The sequence below is a fragment of the Pleurodeles waltl genome, chromosome 2_1 (assembly GCF_031143425.1).
Source record: "Pleurodeles waltl isolate 20211129_DDA chromosome 2_1, aPleWal1.hap1.20221129, whole genome shotgun sequence".
In the NCBI taxonomy this organism is placed as follows: domain Eukaryota; kingdom Metazoa; phylum Chordata; class Amphibia; order Caudata; family Salamandridae; genus Pleurodeles; species Pleurodeles waltl.
The window spans coordinates 119,883,724-119,900,971 of record NC_090438.1 but is presented as its reverse complement, the minus strand read 5'-3'; the positions used below and the strand labels follow the sequence as shown (position 1 = coordinate 119,900,971).

Here is a 17,248-nt window from a genome sequence, read left to right as displayed (position 1 = left end):
CAATATCATAAGAAAACACAATACACAGATATACTAAAAATAAAGGTACTTTATTTTTATGACAATATGCCAAAATGCCAAAGTATCTCAGTGAGTACCCTCAGTATGAGGGTAGCAAATATACACAGGATATATGTACACAATACCAAAATATGCAGTAATAGCAATAGAAAACAGTGCAAACAATGTATAGTCACAATAGAATGCAATGGAGGCACATAGGGACAGGGGCAACACAAACCATATACTCTAGAAGTGGAATGCGAACCACGAATGGACCCCAAACCTATGTGACCTTGTAGAGGGTCGCGGGGACTGTAAGAAAACAGTGAGGGTTATAAAAATAGCCCACCCCAAGACCCTGAATAGTGGGTGCAAAGTGCCCCTAAGTTCCCCAGAGAGCACAGAAGTCGTGATAGGGGAATTCTGCAAGGAAGACCGACACCAGCAGTGCAACAACGATGGATTTCCTGATGAGAGTACCTGTGGAACAAGGGGACCAAGTCCAAGAGTCACAATCAAGTCGGGAGTGGGCAGATGCCCAGGAAATGCCAGCTGTGGGTGCAAAGAAGATGCAACTGGATGGTAGAAGCTGTGGATTCTGCAAGAACGACAAGCGCTAGAAACTTCTCCTTTGGAGGATGGATGTCCCACGTTGTGAAGAGTCGTGCAGAGGTGTTTCCGTGCAGAAAGACCGCAAACAAGCCTTGCTAGCTGCAAGGGTTGTGGTTAGGGTTTTTGGATGCTGCTGTGGCCCAGGAGGGACCAGGATGTCGCCAATTGCGTGAGGAGACAGAGGGGGCGTCCAGCAAGACAAAGAGCCCACTCAGAAGCAAGCAGCTCCCGCAGAAGTGCCGGAACAGGCACTACAAAGTGGAGTGAACTGGAGCTCCCCTGAAGTCACAAAGGAGGGTCCCACGACGCCGGAGGACAACTCAGGAGGTCGTGCACTGCAGGTTAGAGTGCCAGGGACCCAGGCTTGGCTGTGCACAAAGGAAATCCTGGAAGAGTGCACAGGAGCCGGAGTAGCGGCAAAACACGCGGTTCCCAGCAATGCAGTCTAGCGTGGGGAGGCAAGGACTTACCTCCACCAAACTTGGACTGAAGAGTCACTGGGCTGTGGGAGTCACTTGGACAGAGTTGCTGAGTTCAAGGGACCTCGCTCGTCATGCTGAGAGGAGACACAAAGGACCGGTGATGCAGTTCTTTGGTGCCTGCGGTTGCAGGGGGAAGATTCCGTCAACCCACGGGAGATTTCTTCGGAGCTTCTAGTGCAGAGAGGAGGCAGACTACCCCCACAGCATGCACCACCAGGAAAACAGTCGAGAAGGCGGCTGGATCAGCGTTACAAGGTCGCAGTAGTCGTCGTTGCTACTTTGTTGCAGTTTTGCAGGCTTCCAGAGCAGTCAGCGGTCGATTCCTTGGCAGAAGGTGAAGAGAGAGATGCAGAGGAACTCTGATGAGCTCTTGCATTCGTTATCTAAAGAATTCCCCAAATCAGAGACACTAAATAGCCAGAAAAGGAGGTTTGGCTACTTAGGAGAGAGGATAGGCTAGCAACACCTGGAGGAGCCTATCAGAAGGAGTCTCTGACGTCACCTGCTGGCACTGGCCACTCAGAGCAGTCCAGTGTGCCAGCAGCACCTCTGTTTCCAAGATGGCAGAGGTCTGGAGCACACTGGAGGAGCTCTGGGCACCTCCCAGGGGAGTTGCAGGTCAGGGGAGTGGTCACTCCCCTTTCCTTTGTCCAGTTTCGTGCCAGAGCAGGGCTGGGGGATCCCTGAACCGGTGTAGACTGGCTTATGCAGAGATGGGCACCATCTGTGCCCATCAAAGCATTTCCAGAGGCTGGGGGAGGCTACTCCTCCCCAGCCCTGACACCTTTTTCCAAAGGGAGAGGGTGTAACACCCTCCCTCTGAGGAAGTCCTTTGTTCTGCCCTCCTGGGCCAAGCCTGGCTGGACCCCAGGAGGGCAGAAACCTGTCTGAGGGGTTGGCAGCAGCAGCAGCTGCAGTGAAACCCCGGGAAAGGTAGTTTGGCAGTACCTGGGTCTGAGCTAGAGACTCGGGGATCATGGAATTGTCTCCCCAATGCCAGAATGGCATTGGGGTGACAATTCCATGATCTTAGACATGTTACATGGCCATGTTCGGAGTTACCATTGTGATGCTACACATATGTCGTGACATATGTATAGTGCACACGTGTAATGGTGTCCCCGCACTCACAAAGTCCGGGGATTTTGCCCTGAACAATGTGGGAGCACCTTGGCTAGTGCCAGGGTGCCCACACACTAAGTAACTTAGCACCCAACCTTTAACAGGTAAAGGTTAGACATATAGGTGACTTATAAGTTACTTAAGTGCAGTGGTAAATGGCTGTGAAATAACGTGGACGTTATTTCATTCAGGCTGCAAGGGCAGGCCTGTGTAAGAATTGTCAGAGCTCCCTATGGGTGGCAAAAGAAATGCTGCAGCCCATAGGTATCTCCTGGAACCCCAATACCCTGGGTACCTCAGTACCATATACTAGGGAATTATAAGGGTGTTCCACTATGCCAATGTGAATTGGTGAAATTGGTCACTAGCCTGTTAGTGACAATTTGGAAAGAAATGAGAGAGCATAACCACTGAGGTTCTGGATAGCAGAGCCTCAGTGAGACGGTTAGTCATAACACAGGTAACACATACAGGGCACACTTATGAGCACTGGGGCCCTGGCTGGCAGGGTCCCTGTGGCACATACAACTAAAACAACATATATACAGTGAAATATGGGGGTAACATGCCAGGCAAGATGGTACTTTCCTACACCACCCCACCCCACCACTTTGTCCCATCGCCAGCCGTGACAGAGTATACAACATTGTTCATAGTACGATATAGCTCACTGCTATATTGTTCATGAACAGTAAAAGATGGATATGGCAAAATATATTCAACCTGAATTCTATCACTTTCTAGGGTCATTGAACATTAATTGCTATGTGCATCTGCAAACAAAACAATAGCTGATGGGAAAAATTATCAGATAGGAAAACAATTTGGAAACTCGCTAGGGTCAGCCAATAAACAGATTGTGTGGGAAGTTTTAGATGATGTTTTCTAAACGAAATATTGCACATAACTTGAGGTTAACAGCTTCAGGCTGACCCCAAGCCCAGATGCGCACAACGCCTCTTTGTTGTTTGATGGCCTGAGGGAAACAGCAGGCCTTTTATACGCAGCTGCATTGTAGCTGATTCGAGTCACATTTTCCATTTCATCAGCACTGTAAACAACGGAAAATTAAGTAGAATAGCGTGTCAATAAGCTAATACATCATATGTCGATAGTTGCTCTAGAAGTAGGCCACATATTCTGGCAACTGAACCCAACAAATGACTTTCAAATTTGAATGTCATTTGTAATTATGAGAAAATACGTTTGACAGGGTTTTGTCAGACTGACTGTCTCTACTCATGTGGAGACAAGTCATTTAATTGGTCGATTAATATAAATAGGAAATCAAATGTGTTTCTACTTTTTTGCTTCTGCTTATGCCAGAACTATGCATGAGTTTCAAATGTTAAAAATAGTTTCTACATTTTCCATGTGGCAAAAGGAAAAATGGAGGGAAGGCGTAGCTTTGTCGTTGAACAAATATGTTTTCTTGTAAATGAAATCCTGAGCACTACCATTGGTAGATCACAATTTGTTCCTGCAAAAACTGCAGGGCCATTCACCATGGTGCGCACAAAAAACACAATTACAAGTGGAATTTTTGAACCACAGATTTCTGTTATGGTAGTGGATTTCTAATCTATGTGTTGGTGAGTGAGCCCCTCGCAACAAATCAGGTTTACTGAACGGGCACCATGCTTCACTCGCCTTCTTGCCAAACCTTTTTGTGTAGAGAAAACTAACTCCCAAAGTTTTCTCTAAACCAGTGGTTCCCAACTTTCTGACTTCTGTGGACCCCCACTTTATTATTACTAGATCCTGGGGACCCGCAATGAATCATTATGAGAATCCAGAGAACACACCTGAGTCCTTACTAAAAGCTGGGGACCTAATCTATTGATATTTAATTTTCTAAGCAGTCGCAGACCCCTCAGGGGGGTTTGCAGACCCGCAGGGGTCCCCGGACCACAGGTTGGGAACCACTGCTCCAAACAAAAAGTAACTGAGTCTGGTGCAGAGAAGCATTCCTCCCTGCCTGCAGCCGTTCCACTCTTTTTCAGTTTCTAAAGCCCAGGGAAAACCAGTGACGATCAGGGGGGGAGGACAGTCACTGTTGGCTGCTTTTTGGCTGACACATCAGAGGTTTACACTGGCGAACGCAGCTGAGTATCTGCTGAATGTAACCACAGGTCTCCTGCTAAATCTAAATAGTATAGGGGAACTGCCTTTGGTGAGGTTGAAGTTCTGTCGGTTTACTGATGTCGTCCAGCTCTGCCAGGCTCTAAAGGAGAGCTTTAGACACAAGAAAAGTGATTAAGATGCTGTAAGGAAACAGGCTTTTTGCAGCACCCCCCCCCCATACTTTTTGCCCCCATTTGGACTACCAGCTGCTGGTTTTTCGACTTTGAGAAGGCACGGAGGCCTCCTTTCCAGACCTCATTATAAGTGTTCTGACCCATTACAAAAGATATGTGGAACCAGATGTCCCCAGTTGGCAAGTAATGACTTACTTATAAGTCCCTAGAATATGGTACCCAGGGCATGTACAGCAGAGCCTGACACAGTACAAGATGGCTCCAAGCCTGCCACTGCTGGCTGGAAGGTGTTAGACCTGACATTTTTAACTGAAGGGCAGTGTTATCATTGCCAGTTCGACTTTGCCATTTAAACCCTTGGCAAAGCCAACCCTTCCTTTAACAATATATGTTGACCTCCCCTAGGAAGGTCTATAGAGCCCAATGACAGGGAGCTTATATTGTTAAGTGAGAGATATATTTTTCATATGTCTCAGCAGCAACACTTCCCAAACTGTTGTTTTTCTCAGTGGCAGCTGGTGACCTTTAAACGTGGTAGGGTGTAATCCTTGGCTTGAATTCCAAACAGCTTTTTCTTGAAGGGTTCTCTCACACTTTCTTGCCCTAAGTTTACTGTCTCACTCTCACTTAGTCTCACTTGGTCTCACTAATTCACACAGTCTCACTCATTCTACTCTGGCCCACTCTGTATCACTCATTCTCACTCATTCTGAATTACTAATTCTTACTGTGACTCAGGCTCACACACAGTAACACTCAGTTATACTGTCATCCTCCCTCACTCACATTCATTCTCACCCAAACTGATCCTTACTGTCACTCATTCTCACTTACTTTGACTCATTCTCTCACTGACCCTCTCTCACTTTAATTCACACACATAGTCACACCGAGATGCTCACAGTACTGGGATTCCACCAGCTCTGAACAGTATCTCTGACACTAGCGGCTGCTGCTAGGAAGGGGTGGAGGGCAGGTCATGGAGCAAGGGACGTGGGGTACAGCGTGCAGAGTGGGGTGCCGGGGTGCAATAAAAAAATTAAATAAACTTACCTGCCGCCTCCGTGTTCAACGCTCCAGCCGCCTCTCGTCTTCTTTGTCCCTCGCCACTTAATCCCGATGCTTCTCTCATGCTGTAACCAGCATGAGAGAAATGCTGGGATTGGCGTGAGCTGGCAGAAATGCCGCTCAGGGAGGGAGTGGGACACTGTGCTTGGTCTCTACCTGGCTGTGCAATACAGCGCTTCCAAGCTCCTCACAGTCGAGGGAAGGTTCCGACATATTGAGAGTGGGAAGAATATTGCACTTTGGCATTGCCATATCCCACACATCACTGGAATTGTGTCACCAAAGAAGAGGGGGAACTAGTAGCTTACTGGGCCAGTGCAGAAAAGTACCTCTTTGTGTATCTCCTCCCACTTTTTGCACCTAATGCTGATGGCTATGACTCTGTTAGCGCACTGGAGCCTGCAAACCAGGCCCCAGTGCATCTGCTCTCTCCTAGAACTGATTAGTTGACTTGGTAATTCTCTAACTGGAAAATGATTTACCCCTTATAAGTCCCTAATAAATAGTATCCAGGGTACCCAGGGCATAGGTGGTTAAGGGGTACCCAGGGCTGCAGCATGAGTTTGTGCCACCCTGGGCGACCCAAACAAACTGCTAATAGCAGGCCTGACATTGCAGACTGCACGAGCAGTGCAAACTGCTTGAGTTCAAATGTCCCCTCATCATGCGTGGCACAGCCCAATACACTGTCTTATATATAAGTCAGGCACCCATAAGGAAGGTCTCTGCAGCCCAGGAGGCATTATATTTAAGGTACAGAATTGTAAGCACAAGTTTATATGTCACTATAGTGTCCTTTCCATTAAAGTACAATACAAGTGATAGCCAATCCATAGGATAACATGGGACTTGCACCCGGGCAGACCCTAGGTGCTAACTCCTTTATGGTGCTGTCGAGTTATGTTGAGTTTGGTGTCAAGCAACATGCCTTTGTTCCCCTGACACAAATCTGGTGTCAAGGGACAGCTGGCATGTACCCAGGTGGCACCTTAGAGGTTGCCCACCTGTTTGCCCTGACTTCTTTGTGCTTTGGCCAGCCCATGCTTTCTCGGGTTTGATGTCACCAAGACAGGTTTCTGACCTCCTGCCATGCAGCATGGATGCCCCCAGGAGTCGGAGACAAAGGCTGAGTCAGGAAGGAGGTTTTACTCCCACCCACACCCCAGCTGGGCTAGTGAATAGGCACTTCAAGATTATGAGCGTCAAAGGCTTCATCTCCCTTGATAGCCATCTGTGCTGTCCCCCAGTGGAGGAAACAGTCCTTCCCCTGCCCAAAGGCACATTTGCTCATGGGCAGGTGGCAAAAATAGCTATTCAGGGCAGTACACACCCCCAGCAGGGTGACCACATCGCTAGGGTCCGCAGCTCAGTCTATGCACTAAATTTTTATTTCTGCCATTTTAGGAGTGGCAGAATAGAGAGTTTTGGGTAGCAAAAGGTGACCTACCATACCGGATGTAGTCATCTCAGGGGCAGATTAGCTAGGAGCTAGCTGTCCATTGGCCACTAGCCTTCACATCCCTAACTCCCCTAAATCCAGGATTTAAGGGACATCCCTGACACCAGAACCTTAGATCTGAAGAACTGACTTTGAAGAAGGACTGAGAGGAGCCCTGTGTTACCGCCCACTACATCAAAGCAAAAGAGGGATACTCTGTCCCTGAAGCAACAGACTGGGAAGTGCATGAACAACCCTCGTCCTTGGCACAAACTCAGCACTTCTGACCAGAGGAACCCCTGTGGATGCCAGAAGATCCCTCTGTCTCCTAGTGGAACTAGTCCCCTGCAAACTGCAGGTAAAAATGCAGGATCCAAAGATTCACTGGCCATCAGGACTTCCATGGGATTATCAAAATTCAGGTGGTCCAGTGTATGAGAGGGGTAGTCTCACCTAACCCAAAGTTTGGGGCTGCTACGTCACTCCCTCGGACCTCATGAAGTTCCTAAAGTTTTCCAACTCCTTTACCACCACCAAATCTTGTTGGTTGCGAGTCTGGTAACTGACCCACACACTCAAGGCTGCAATTGCGCATTGTACAGCCTGCATCTGACATTGTCAACTCGCCCCAGCTAAGTTTTTGCATCTTGTTTGCTGCATTATCGTGTAAGTGGTAAAATCAGCACCAGTGTGAGTCCAGTTCAGCAACTCTGCACCCGGATGCTACGGGCCAAGTAAAATTTAACTGATTGTCATGACTTGATCTTAGGTCCCGCAAAACTTTAACCCTGCAAAAGTTCCATGTAACTCGACCTCTAAGTGGTCTTTTGTCACTAGTGTTTTTTCTCCATTGACTTCAAAGTAACATTTAAATGCCAGTTCTCCTGTGATTTAATTTTGATTCTAAAATCTATAACTCCAGTTATACTGATTCATTTTGGTGTCCAAATTAAGATAAAAAAAAGTTCTATTTTTATAAATTGGTGTGGATTTCATTTGAGTTGTGTGAATTACTTATCATCCATGTTGGTGCTCTGAAACGCTTAGCATGTGTTCCACTAGTAAAGGCTGATTGCTCTTTGCCACTTTACCAGAACTGAGCTAAGGATTTTTTTGTGTGAATCCAACAATCATCTTTCGGGTATTATGAGAGTATTACATGGTGAGGTCTAATCCCCACACTACCTAATTATCCACTTTCCTACAGCCACTGACTGTGCTTTCCCCATAGGGCACTTTCCTGGGGTAAAGTCAGCACTCCTGGCACCTTGGACCTCAGTACACGTTGGATTTGGTGAAAGGACAGAAGAAGAGATGCCCTGCTGCCTTTGAAATTGTACAAAGAGAGGCTGCATCATTAAATGACTGCACCTGCTGCACTTTGGGCTAGTGAAGTTTGGCTCGGGTAAAGTTGTTTCTGAACCACAGATCAAAGCAGTGACTCAAAGGGTCAGTTGGCTGGTGCCAAGGAACGGCACTAGAGACATCAAAGCTGAAAGAACCCAAACCAGCAAAGCAGTAGCCACTTCTGAGGATCTGCCCCTGATCGTCACTGGCACACCAAGAGGCAAATCCAAGAAAGCTATAAGTTGCACCCATGTCTGCTGGACTCAGGAGTGCTATCTGATTCCAGACTCGTCACTCAAGAGGGACACTAGCCCCACCAAAGGATTGCACCCTGATCGCTGAGTCGCAAGAGGAGTAGCACAGCTGCAGCTGGCCTTCTACTGTCACAATGTGTACCTCGTGGAACCCCCAAGTTCAGTGGCCAAAGATTCCCCACCTCACCTGTGGACCGAGGGATCACAAAGAATTTACCCCTATCAACCGCACAGCGTCAGGAGTATCTTTGAGTATCTTTTCACCCTGCATCCCCAGCATCAGGACTCCATTGTCGCATGTGGCGGTTGTTTCCTAAAAGTTAAAACTGGACTGGAAAAGGTTCTGGTGGCCAGGTAACTGTCCACAGTATCCTTACTGGCCTCCTAGACCTCTGCCCTGTCAGAATTGGTCACCTAAGTTGGGTCGAAGTTGCTGAACAAATGTTTTCAAGCTTTTCAAAAGTTTCGAAACTTTTTGTTGACCAACGCTTGTTTAGGATTAAATCAAAAAGTTATTTCATGCTTAAAAATTAATGTCTACAGTGGTTTTTGATGGTCAATGAGTATAAAAATTCATAAAAATACACTCTATAGTAATAGATTGGTGTGTCACTTTCTTATTCCGTTGTTTGCAGCTGTCAAATGCTTTACACTAAGTTCCTCTGTTAAGCCTTGCTGCTCAAAGCCATAGCTACTCAGGGATGAGCTTATAGTTGTACAAACGAGCCTGACTGGACCCAAGACAGTTTTTGCAAATGTATTCGGCTTCGCAGCCACATCATATAATAAAACAAATCCTCACAGAAGCAATAGAGATTAACCACCATGAATTTAGCAACTTCTGATTTCAATAGACAAGACCCTCATTTGAAAATATTACCCACCTTGCCACATGTATTAGCACATGTCCTCTGACAGTCAAGGGAAAGACTCCAAGTTGCAACTGACACCGAGGAGCACTTTGATACTACAGAAGGGGCCGCAGACGCCTGCAAGGGTTATTTTATGTTATATCAATGTTTATGTAACATAGCCCAAAATACAGTTCCCCCTGTATGGAGTATGCCACTTCTAACAGCTTAAGAGAGGAGGCAAAATCCATTGTGGCACTCACAAAGAGGTAAGGCTAAAAGCCATGTTTTGCTAAACTTTTTAAAAAGCAAAAAGATGCTACAGGTGTGAATGTGAACAGGTAACTTGTTCCAATGGACAGGAGCGAGAAAGCAAAAGGAACGGCCACCATTTGGAGGAGTTTGGATTCTGCATGACACAGCCAGAGCAGTCCAACTAACTATCACCCTTGTGTAAACCACTGTTTCATCCTAGTTTATCAGATTCAGGAATATTGCACTGCTCGGTGGAAAAGTGAATACATTATACGTTCCAGTGCAATGTTCCTGTTAATTGTATCTCAAGCCCTCCAGGACCCTGGTGAGGTGATGGAAGGGGACTCCAAACTATCCTGCAACCAATCATTTCTGGGGCAAGGGGAGGACGAGCAATGATGAAGAAAGAACTTGGAACAATTTCACCTTCCTCTCATTTACAAACCATTGAGTAATGTCTTGCAATTATACCCACCCAACTGTTCCTCTTAGTGCTTAGAAGTAGCTTGGAAAAGAGTAAGATGAGTACGCACAGAATTCCAAATTAGCTTAAGAATAACCTAAAAGTGTGATGCTGGTTTTGGGCGCTCTAGGACATATAAATGTTTACAAAACCAAAAGGACAACTATATTTATGAGGCACAGATTGGATTTATACATGAAAAGGAATATCAGGGAGTGTGCAAGAAATTAGAAAAAGTCCGAGAGAAAATTTAGGCCTAGTCTCCTACCAGTGAACTGCTTTCAAAAGTAGAAGACAACAATTCTATAATGGGCCAATCCTGGCAGGTGTTGTTGTTCCAAAGCATATTGCGGTATAGTTTGCCTACTTTAGTAAGTGGCCGGAGTTGAGCATCATAGGTTCTGTTAACACTAATTAGCAACACTGAAGATCCAATAACATGGCTTTCAATGGATTTGAGTGTTCCCTATGCACAGACCTTCCTATGTCATTCTAGTGGCAAATGCATTGGTTAAGCTTTAACCATGCACATAGGTTTGTGCTTTTATTCTTTCTCAGCCGCCTTCTCCTTTATGTTTGTAAATTGAGGAATGGACCTCCAGATCAGGTTTATTAAATCTCATTTTCTACTCCCCTTGGCTGTACCTTATGTGGACGCAGGGCTTGATGGGTGCTTTTCAGGATGGCTGGTGCAGTCACACTGGTCCACGGTAATGCTAGTTCATATGGACTGGCCTGGGGGTCAAGAGGGAGACTGTTTGAATTTCCAGAAGTCATGTTCACCAAGGCCAGTCAGCCACCTATTAACTTAGTTATGTCATTTAGTAAGATATAGTTTTCCAATGTATTTGATGTGTGTGGTGTGGCAGGGCAGTGTCAACAATATCTTACATCATCTGATAGGATGGAGAAATCGCAGGATCAGGACCTTGTTGTCCTCACACAAATATAAGGAAATGCGCCCCTAATTATATCATATAGCCTTCTTGAGACAAAGTATGAGTTAAAACCATGAAGGTTTATGAAAAGATTTAGGTTCATTATAGAAGGTTCGTCTCAAAATTAGTGGAAATGCATAATAATTAATATACAGAGAAGTTAGCATTAAGGTCAGTCAAATGCAGCAGGGGGTCTGATTTATGTCAGACCTCAGAGAAAATGTCAGAATCGTTCTAAGCCTCCAGCATGAGTAAGACTAACAAGGATATGGCTCTTGCAGAGCAAGCCTAGCCCAACAAGGCAGGCTCCCTAACTCTGGCTCACCAAAAGAATGAGATCCATTTATAGGAAACTGCACAGTATAAATCAGTCAGCGTGAAGTGAGAAAAATTGTACCATTTTTAGGCTCAGAATATAATGCAGCATTACCTAACACGACTGTAAACATCATCTCCTAATGAATTATAATGCATCCCCTTTTGGCCCAGTGCCATCAGATATGACAATACAAATCGAGTTACACTCAGAACAATGACAGACTTACAAAATTAATAGACCCACAAAGATACAGGCAGGACCGACCTTGAAAAGTTACATTTTGATGGACGCCTCCAATGCTTAATTTGTAAATAAAAACGTGCCGGTGCCCAAACCTCTCCTATGAAACTCGCAGCTGCTGAAAATAAAAGTGCGAGCAAGGAATACTGAAAGAGCATAATCCTAAAGGCATCTCAGCCCTATTTATTCCATTTACAGCCACTCCCTACCCCCTCAGCTCACTCTTTCAGCTTTTTGTTTTCTCCGTTTGTGAAGCTTTCTCGTTTTTCTCTTCCTCCGTCTTTCCATACCTGTCTTTTGCTCGCAGTAAATACCTGATGGAGAAAAATACGTTCTGGTTTCCCCCTACCCCACGGGCTCAAATTAAGCCCTGGACGCTTCCTACAGAGTCCCCCAGGGCAACCAATCATAACACAGCATTTCATTTCTTGGCATTTTTCTGCACGTGGAGTCAATGCGAAATGAAAGCATGGTCACGTTGAAATTCAAGATGGAGTCCGCCCTAGTTTAGGCCTTGTTCGACCAAAGTTAGAAAAACGTGGTCCTGTCAAGTGCAATGGATTCGTTTTTAATGCAAAACATTGTTTAATAATCAGAAATATTTCTTATATTTCAGTAGTAAATCCATAAGTCTGAATATACAGTGAACCTCGTACATAGATCGGTTCTGCCAGAAACTATACACTCAGTTCACTTTTCTGTGCATAGGACATCGCTTGTAACAAAAAAGGCCAACAATGGCCCAATTACCTGCCTAAAAGATTTACTTAAATGCATATCAGCTTTCTGGCAGCTGCTGCCACTGTGGAAGCTTTCAGGCGTAGGTTTGAATCCCAGGTAGAAAGACTCCGCCTTTCATCCTCCCATGTATTCATTTTTAATGGGTGATGATAAATATGTATACAAATATGCCATGTACAGCAAAAGTACTGTTGTTGTTGTTACTATTATTTTATTATTATTAAAATGATTATTTGACTTGAAGAGGAAACATTGAGTGGCCGTGATGCACAAACGGACCTTGACAGATCACATCAACAATGATTGGGAAAACAAGCACAGCTGGAATGAGACCAGCACTGTAGGGAAAAAAGTTGACTTGAAACTAGAAAACCCAGAGCATCTTCTGTCCTTGTCAAATTTCTAAGTGCAAACACCGTACAACGAGGGCAACTTATTGATGCACGGCTCCAGGGCCCTGCATGGACAGCATCACAGCACTGCCAGGGCAGCTTTATACCCAGCAGTGGTGCCCATGGCTAAGCCTGATATGTAATGACTACTTGAGCAGAGGAGGGAGCGCTTACTTTGCATAGGCCTTCTCCAGCAGTGCACTCCAAAACTCATTGGGCACGTTGGAATGACAGTAGATCAGTTCGCCATTCATTGTTGGCAGTCTGTCATCAATGACAACATCGATCCAGTCTCCCAATGACCAAAACCGGAAATGAAAGATGCCCATGTATTTGTGGGGTCTTCTTGGGTCCCATTCTTGCTGTTTCCATTTTGGGATCACCTAGAGATTGAAGGGATAACAATTAATGATACATGAACAAAAATATATTGCTCTAGGGTCAGCTAATATATAACATGCATATAAATTAGTGAAAGTGAAAAGCACTTCTCAATAGCTAAAGTTTAAAGAATTAATGACATCCTTCTCTATCACATGGGCATCTGGTGCCTAGACAACATTATTGTGCATGTCCTACTTATGAAATTCGTTAACTAAGACATGTAAATCTGAAGCTGAACAAATTATTACGACCCACTGCGAATCTCCATTACTCAAAGTCTATTACAAGATTAGCCCTCAACTCATAAGGATGGCACCAAGGGCCAGATGTATGATTCTGGCCCATTGCGATTCAGTAATTGCGATTTTTAAGAAATCGCTATTACTGACTCGCAAAGGGCCATGTGTCAAATGTGCAAATCGGTAATAGCGATTTCTTAAAAATCGCAAATGCAATTACCGAATCGCAAATTGCGATACTGGCCCCATTCGCAGCTATGGGCCTGTTGGCCCATAGCTGCGAATTTTTTGCATTTCCAAAATTGCGATTTCTGAACCAGAAATGGCAATTTTGGAAATGCAAAAGGCCAGGGTGCTGGGGGCCTAAGGCCCCCTCTCCTGCACCCCAATTTTTGTTTTTTTTAACATGTAAAGTACACACATGCCAAAAGGGCATGTATGCTTTACATGTTACATTTAAAAATGCAGTTTTACTGCATTTGTAAATTTTGCACCAGGTTACCACCTGGTTGCAGACCATGGTATTTTGCATGTGCAAAATACCATTCTGCGAAAAATCGCAATTTGCGATTTTTTGCAGAATTGCCTTGCGACCTGGATTTTGCGAATCACAAATTGCGATTCGCAAAATCCAGGTTGCAACGCAAAAAATCGCAATTTTTGCGATTTCTAGTTTTGTGGTCTGCGAATGCCTTTGATGCATTGCAGACCACTATTTTGCACTCGCAAACGGCCGATTTTGCCGTTTGCGAGTGCAAAACCTTTTGATACATCTGGCCCTAAATTGCTAAAGATTATAGTTTCAAACAACTCCAGTAAATGGCTCCTAAGCCACTTTCCTTATTTGGAAGGGGCAACTCCTCTGTGCTGTTAGTAAAGACCTTTAAAGGTCACAAACAGCAGATGCCGCTTTATAGGGAGGGTGGAATGTAATGACAGAGTTGAGAAAGTGGTGAGTCAGTGTAATAGAGATTAGAGGTCGATAATAAAGGGCCTGCCTCCTCATCATCTTTCTCATCACAGTCCACACTATAGGAAGTTCTTCAACTTGAATAACAATAATGAATATACAAAAACTACATAATTCATTGTCGGCGATGAGTGCCTTTCAACTGATGCGTCAACATCTTTATGAATAAACAATTATTAACTAAGTGCAGGTCAATAAGACTGAAGAAAGGGCACTGGAACCAAAATGACCATCTCTTCTGCCCTCTCCTCAAGACTACAGACAGTGGAGGATGAAGGTAGTAGGAAAGCCCTAGATGGTTGCCCTGCAATCCTTGAACTTCAGTCCAGGAAGAAGACATCCCCCTGTTGGATTGCAGCTGAACTAGGCCTGGTTTACCCTTGCTGAGCTAGATGATAAACAAATACAATGGCTGGCCTTACCCAACAACTGCAAGCAATTGTAAGAGGTCTTAGGCCCTACCCATCTGACATAGACATCGCAAACGTTTGTCACAAACCATGGATTTTAAGGTTCCACACAAGTTCATTTACATCTCCATCTTAAGATCCAAATCAGGAAATCAACAATCCATAGGATAAAACGGCCAGGAGAAATGAAAGGAGGAACAACATCTTGTTCCAGGTAAAAGCATACCTCTTTAGGAAGGAACTCTGGTTTAAGTTTGTAAACTAATGCAGCTGTAAATTACATGACATAAGGAGGCTGGTACAGAATTCCACCAGGCACATGGCAGAGGTAACCAAAGGAAACAACTCGAGAGCTTGTGTGAAATGCTTTCAAAGGGCTGGAAATGAGACTATTGGCGTGCTATTAAAAGTACTGTGCCTTTTCATTGAGTCCCAAACGCATCAGGCTTTTTAGCTGTGTCTTTTCACAATCTATCTATTCATTTCATTCAATGATTGGTCCCAATGCAAGCAGTTAAATTCAAAGGAACCTATTCACAAAGAAATGTTGTAGTATGTAGACCAGTACTCCTGTATTAGTCTTTTACACACTCTTACATGACCTTGTAAATTGGCCGTAAAACATTTAAAATGGCCTCAGGGGCATTTTGGAGTACGTAAATTAGTATCCTATAGTACTCTTATGTAGTCATAAATGCCTAGGGGAACTTGACTCAAAACATCCAAAATGGGATAAAATGGAAATATTCAAACACAATTAGTACAATAGAAAGGACTGTGCCCTCTTTACACTTTTACTAATATGATGTTTGATGTTTTGGGGCTGATTTACAAAGGCATGTGAGAGTATGTAAAATTGTTCTGCTGTAGTAACACTTCAAATACTCATAAAATGCTTTTGAAATTCATCACAGGAATAAAATGGAAGTTGCTTCAGGGTGAAGTCTCACCCCATCAGCCTGCAAAGGCTGGGGAAATTTGTATATTGGTTTTGGAGGTGCCTCATAGACCCATACGGAAGTTTGACTGTGCACATGAGGATCCCAGGTGAGTGACAAGCTCCGACTATGGCCTGCACACCAGTTTACTAATGGTGGAACCCTACCTCTCCCAGGTCATTGTCTCCATAAACAGGGGATCCAGGCCCATATTTATACTTTTTGACGCAAATCATCACCAGGGCAGATTTGAGTCAAAAAGTTTACCGCCGGCTAACGCCATTCCAACGCGCCAGCCGGGCACCTTATTTATGGAATGACGTTAGCCGGCGCTGCGGCCTGGTTTGCGTCAAAATAAATGACTCAAACCGGGCAGCGGAGGCGAAGAGAAGACTTGGGGTTGTGCGCCAAAGAATGGTGCAAGTCAGGTTAGAGTAAAAAATATTGGCTCCAACCTGACTTGCGCCATTTTTTGATGCACAACCCCCATGGAAATGACTCCTGTCTTAGCAAAGAAAGGAGTCATGCCCCCCTGCCCAATGGCCATGCCCAGGGAACTTCTGTCCCCTGGGCATGGCCACTGGGCACAGTGGCATGTAGGGGGGCCCAAGTTAGCCCCCCCATGCCACTCTAAAAAAAAATATATATATACTTACCTGCACTTTACTGCACTCACCATGGATGGGTCCCCCATCCATGGGTGTCCTCCAGGGGTGGGCTAGGGTGGCATGGGCTGTCTCTGGGTGCAGGGAAGGGCACCTGTGGACTGCTTCCATGGTCTCCCACCATGGAGAAGAGCCCACAGGTCCCTTAACGCTTGCCCTGGCCCAGGCGTTAATTTTTTACGCAAATCGGGATTTACATCATTTTCCAGCTCCGCCTACCAGCCGTGCGCCATTTTTGCCCGGTTGGATAAATATGGCGCACGGGTGTTTAAGTCATTTTTTGGACGGGAACACCTACCTTGCATGTCATTAACGCACACTGAGCAATTTTGATGATAGCCGGGTCTAACGTCAAAGTATAAATATAGTCTTAGTTTTGCGCCAAATTTACGTTAAAAAAAATGACGCAAATCCGGCGCAAGCAGAGTATAAATATGCCCCCATGTGTTTTATTTGCCAGTACTTGCAGGGCTGGCTTTTTGCTAGAAAACTCTGGAGTATAATAACCCATCGACTTTCTGGTTCAACTGTTTTGTAGGCGACCTTCTTAATGGTAAAAAGAAGACTTATAAAACCTTTACTGCTTTGCATTGTTTATGTATGTCAATGCTCACAGGGATGGTCTCAGTGCAAGAGAAATGCTAAATAAGTCCATACACATGGTAACCAGCTGAAATGTTTAATATTGGTGAAGTCAGTGGCAGATGAGTTTGGAGGCCATATTTAACATAAAATTATAGGTGGGTTAATAAAAGTGAATTATGGCATGTTTTTCACCTTGGGGTTCTGACTGGCAGGTAACTCAAACTTTGCTCTTGTTGTCTATTTGACGATGCCCAGAACCTCTGAGTGAAAAACA

The 17,248-nt window shown here is 44.9% G+C and overlaps 1 protein-coding gene across 1 annotated transcript in view; it reads right to left on the bottom strand.

Moving 5' to 3' along the window:
* Window positions 1–17,248, bottom strand: part of CAPN6 (calpain 6) — a 415,205-nt gene that overhangs the window by 156,398 nt on the left and 241,559 nt on the right. The window contains exon 4 of the mRNA XM_069211381.1: window positions 12,958–13,166. Coding sequence (XP_069067482.1) covers window positions 12,958–13,166 — 209 coding nt within the window. The remainder of the gene's footprint in view (window positions 1–12,957; window positions 13,167–17,248) is intronic.